Below are 5,006 nucleotides of genomic sequence, written 5' to 3' on the forward strand. Positions count from 1 at the left end.
CGGTTGTCTTGTTCCCTCTCAATAGTGAACTTGATACTGTCATGCTGTGTGTTGATGTGATCGAAGAGTTCCTGTTCATGTTCCTGTCTGTTCACAACGCCGGTGTCGTCTACATACCTCCCCCAGAACTTGGGGCGGTGTGGAGCAGTGTGTAGAGCTTTCCTCTCGAACTCCTCCATAAACAGGTTCGCTAACACAGGGGACAATGGAGAACCCATCGCCATGCCAAAGGTCTGTTCGTAGATCACATCATTGTACTGAAAGTACGTAGTGCTAACCACCAGGAGGAGGAGCTCACCAAATTCCTTGGGGGTTAACAAGGTACGATCTTTCCAGGTGGAATCCTTCTCTGCTCTACTAACTGCCATCCCGACGACCTCCTTCCCCGGAACACTAGTGAAGAGGGCTGTGACATCAAAAGATGTGAGTACCTCTCCATCTTCGACGGGGGGTGGGACCCGACAGACCGATGCAAGTCTCGGGCCTAGTCTCGCGCTCTCGCGAGATTAGGCCACTCCGTGAACAAGATGGACTGATAGCCATCGAAAATTTGGAGGTTAGTATCCTTATCCTTCCAAAGTTGTCACTGATAAAAGAATTCACTAGGAACTGCATCTATACGTGACAAATGAATCTCTTCAACGATATCTTCAACCAGTATTTACAAATAAACAGGCAAAAGCAAACACAAAGAGCAGTATCTGTTGAGCAGATCAAACTTTCCTCACAAATAAATTATGGTTATAAAAATAGTATATACTTACCAGAGTATCATTCAGGACACACTGTAGGAAGCCAGTTCCATCTCTCAGCACGATAAACATCAGGTTTTTACCTGCAAACAATTAGACAGCTCTTTACCTGGTTGTTAGACAAGCATTATCACTTCAATACCCACCACCAACAACAACAAAGATTGTTTTATTTCATCCGTGAAACTCTCATGACAAGATGATGTTTTGTATCTGAATATGGACAAAAATACATGACAGTGTACTTGTATCTTTGAAAAAATGCCACAACTACATGTAGTTACTTTGTCAATGAAGCCTACGAGACACATAAGAAAACAGTCATTCAAGCAACTGGACAGATTTTGAAAACTTACTGTCAGACGTTTAAAAAAGTAGCAATGTATGCCATTACTACTGTTTATCAGTGACAGGCAACTATATTGTAGTTACTGTAGTTCACTTAAGGACTTAAAGACTCAGAGGAAGCATATGGTATAAGTTTGCTGTCCAGGAAAAGTGGTGGTTGTATAATTATTTACCTTGTCTGCGGATACGGTGGCACCAGGCTTTCACCTTGACACGTGAGTTGCGGTTGGTTGTCGCCTCCAAAATCTTGATCTATAACAGATCAAATATCGAATAAAAAAATTCTTAATACCTGGCTTCCCACAACCAATGTGCAAAAAAACTTAAGATCAACATCTAACCACTAAAAGTTAGAAGATACCTTGAAACATGCAGAAATAGCGGTAGATGCAATATACTATGTATCCTATGAAGTGGTTGGACATGTACACAAGACTGACCGTTTTGGCAGCAGGCAGGCTGGTGTCCTCTGAGATGGTCACCTGTTTGGCCGCCTCCAGGTTTTCTTCTCGACGTTTGGCATCCTCTGCCTGGATATAGTGTGGGTTTTATATGAATACTTATACTTACTAATATATATATACTTCAATGTTACAATGTACATGTAAGCATTTTCATTTGCCAAAATTGATAATATACAATGTATTACATCATATACTAACTTCTGACTGTTCATCATGTTAAAGATTGTTTTTTAATCAGTTAGTGACACTGGATTTCAGTTTTTTTTCAATTGAACATCGATGGACAGAAATTTCCTTAGGGAAGGCAAAATTGAAGTTTTCATGCTTTTTTCATTTCTTAACAAAAACCTATTCTTTTGACTTTTCTAGCAATGGAAGGACTATGATTAGTGTTGTCTACAATTTCATTTTTTTCCAGTCTTACCTCCTTCTTCTCCTTGTCAGCAGCCTTGTGCTGTTCCCTCTGCCAGTTCTTCTTCTGCTTCTTCAGCTGGGCCTGAGACACAGGCTCCCATCTCTGGGCAGACAAATCATCATCATCATGACATAAACTATAACCAGGGTTCTGTCAAGCTGCATTTTTTATATCTCTGACAAAAACGTGCAACAGTCATCCTATATCACTATTATTATGGCTGCTTATCACATAGGTTTGTTGTTGCTGTTGGTATACATACCTGTCCCTCCTTCTTTCCATCAACCAAGATGGCAGGGAATGGCTCTTTTCCTGCATGTCTGATGGCCTAATGAAAAAACATTAACGTTATAGGTTTGAAATGTCAATTTGGAGAAACAAAAGTGATTATGAGTGACACCAAAAAGACAAATAGGTAAACCGTAAATACAGATTTATCATTATGTTACAAACATACCTGTAAGACTGTTTTGAAGGGTTTCCCCTGGGTGCCATCACCTGAATCATCACTACCTTCCTTCTCAGAGGTGTACAGCTCACCTGTGGTGGTGCAAGGTACATAATGAATACTGATATTCATACTAGTATATAAAACCATAGAAAGCCTTAGCCTGTTTTATAATGTCGCTGGCTACTGCATTGTAGCCAGTGACATTTGGGAGCCGGCGGAAACTACTTTGCCAGACACTGCATGGATACCAAAGAACAATCCAATGGAGTATTTCCCCAAAACCGTTAAGGGTTGCGAGCCTTTCTTCATTTTGCCAACTCTCCTACATTTTCTGTAAAGCATTGACAAGATCCCCCCATGCAGACCCTCTTTGAAATGTAGATTTCACAACCAACCAGATTGTCTCCTTACATACACGCCCATGGGACACCTCATCTTTTGAACACGCCCAAATTTATTCCCAGAAGAAAAGAGAGTGAGGGGTTATGTAATATATCGTTATATAATATTTGTAGACTGGGAAATCCTAACACATGTGTTAACTCAAGCATGAACAACCTTTTCTTTCCTTTCCCTCCTGTCTTCCCCCCTTCCATTTTTCCTGAAACTCACTTATCTTGCACGGTAGAAAATTATACCTCCATGGTATGTTTCCATCTAGAGAAGAGCATAATTTGGCATGAAAGTTTCACATCAAAAATGTGATCAGAATTCAAGACAAACTCACCGATTGTCATGTTCTGTGCCTGCTCCGCCATGTCTTCCATCGCTGTGCAACACTAGGTGGGTTGGTGTGTCTTTAAATACCACAAATATTGCGTGAAATTGCCGCAGATTCCTACAGTTCTTGCATCACCCTTACCATGTGGCAAAAGTGCAAAGACCGGTGTCTGGTAGTAACAATGAAGAAATATTCAGAAACACTGACAACTTCAAGTCGTCCGTTTTCACCGAATCGATCTTGCTTTTGAGGCAAAAAATAAAAAACAGTTAATTCATTCATCAACACAAGACTGATTTGTTCTCTATTTCTGCTGACTACGCAAAATGTAGGACTAACAAGGTGTTACACGTATTTTTGTAACGAATAAAAAGCTATATTTTGTCTAGAATGCAGGCAGCAAAATGTAAAAGCAAATTAGTAAACAGTTATTATACGAATCGAAGAGCAAGCTGTTAAGTATGTAGCATAGATTCCTCATACAGTACACATTTTTAATTATATTCTTTGTCAAAATATCACTGACAAGGCTTTGTTTAGCTGTACTGATCAGATATTATCGTTTTTACTGTCGCCCTCGTTTCCCGTGTGTGGGGAAAGTCCATGTAATTACAATTTGGGTGATAGTAACTGAAGCAAGAACATAGACTGTATGTGTATTCATAGTTGTATGCACCTTATTTAAAGGTGTATACGACTCTGTTTTTAATAAAATCTGCAAGTAAATTTACCATTGCTAGGGAAACTTTTCTCTCAAGAACGTGAATTTTCCGGCTACCCAGAGCGCAAATGGGACATCCCTGATTCAAGATGGCTGCCTTCAGAATGAGCTTGACTTTTTCGTCGGCGACCTCGAAGTTATCTTGCCTTCGCTTAGCTCTGAGGCGAAGTTCCAGCCTGTCTCTAAGCCAAGACTTAGCTGGACAAATAGGGAAGCATTGTGCGCGAAATCGGTGTTTTTCCGCAGCTGAAACGCCGTTTTTCCGACCGCGGACCGGTCTTACATCATGCAACGTGCAGCCTAGAACATTCCGAGGCCTCGACGGTCGCGCGCTCGGCTCTACACAACTGTTACACAGAAACGTTTTACACAGACCAGAACAGTTTTATCTACAGAATAGACCGTTCTCCGGACTAGGAGGCGGCCAGGACGATGGGAACGGCAGCAGTAGCAGTTCGGGAAGCGACGGGAGAGAGGATGGGGAAGGAGACGGGCTGAGCGGTGGGGAGGGGGGCGGTCCGGGGGACCAGCCGACCATGGCGTACACGCCCCCGCCCATGTCGGCTCTCACACCGATGACAGTGCCGGAGGTTTTCCCTAACGTCCCCCTGGTTCCCGTCAGTCGAAATCCCGTCTTTCCGCGGTTTATCAAAATAGTAGAGGTATGTTACATAGTAAAAAGTAAAAAGAAATGTTCAACGTGTTTACGTACGTGTAGATAATGTAAGCAACTTTCAATATAAAAAAAAGTTGAAACACTATTGACATGTAAATATGCCCAACACCATAACTTTGAAATTTACAGATGATAAAACTGATGTAACTGCTTTGCAGATGCATTTTTTAGTAATGTAATGTAATGTAGTGTTGATGCAAGTATGTGTTAATTGTCTATGATGTGCATTGTCCCCTGTTGCAACTGCAGATCAGCAACAAGCCACTGATGGATTTGCTGAGGAAAAAGGTTCGACTTGCCCAGCCATACATTGGTGTCTTCATGAAGAAAGATGACAGGTAAGCAACTTGTTATATCATTCATGACATGAACGCCCAGTGTGTGATGGTTATATACTTACCTGGCTCACACCCAATGCAACATGAGAAACATGAGGCTGATGGAGAAATGAAATTCGG

General features: G+C 41.5%; 2 protein-coding genes across 2 annotated transcripts in view; one reads left to right on the plus strand and one right to left on the minus strand.

Annotated features, from left to right (window-relative positions):
* Positions 1 to 3,425, minus strand: part of LOC109471926 (asparagine--tRNA ligase, cytoplasmic-like) — a 10,401-nt gene extending 6,976 nt beyond the window's left edge. Inside the window, exons 1-7 of the mRNA XM_019771422.1 lie at positions 3,158 to 3,425; positions 2,437 to 2,519; positions 2,242 to 2,307; positions 1,989 to 2,081; positions 1,541 to 1,630; positions 1,274 to 1,352; positions 765 to 835 (exon numbers count right to left, since the gene is read on the minus strand). Of these exons, the coding sequence (XP_019626981.1) occupies positions 765 to 835; positions 1,274 to 1,352; positions 1,541 to 1,630; positions 1,989 to 2,081; positions 2,242 to 2,307; positions 2,437 to 2,519; positions 3,158 to 3,197 (522 nt within the window). The 5' untranslated portion in view covers positions 3,198 to 3,425. The remainder of the gene's footprint in view (positions 1 to 764; positions 836 to 1,273; positions 1,353 to 1,540; positions 1,631 to 1,988; positions 2,082 to 2,241; positions 2,308 to 2,436; positions 2,520 to 3,157) is intronic.
* A 518-nt stretch (positions 3,426 to 3,943) lies between these two features.
* LOC109471798 (lon protease homolog, mitochondrial-like) overlaps positions 3,944 to 5,006 on the plus strand; it is a 10,630-nt gene continuing 9,567 nt past the window's right edge. The window contains 2 exon segments of the mRNA XM_019771152.1: positions 3,944 to 4,534; positions 4,798 to 4,886. Of these exon segments, the coding sequence (XP_019626711.1) occupies positions 3,962 to 4,534; positions 4,798 to 4,886 (662 nt within the window). The 5' untranslated portion in view covers positions 3,944 to 3,961.

This window comes from Branchiostoma belcheri, unplaced genomic scaffold (assembly GCF_001625305.1).
Source record: "Branchiostoma belcheri isolate BF01 breed outbred unplaced genomic scaffold, Haploidv18h27 scaffold26, whole genome shotgun sequence".
Classification (NCBI taxonomy): Eukaryota; Metazoa; Chordata; class Leptocardii; order Amphioxiformes; family Branchiostomatidae; genus Branchiostoma; species Branchiostoma belcheri.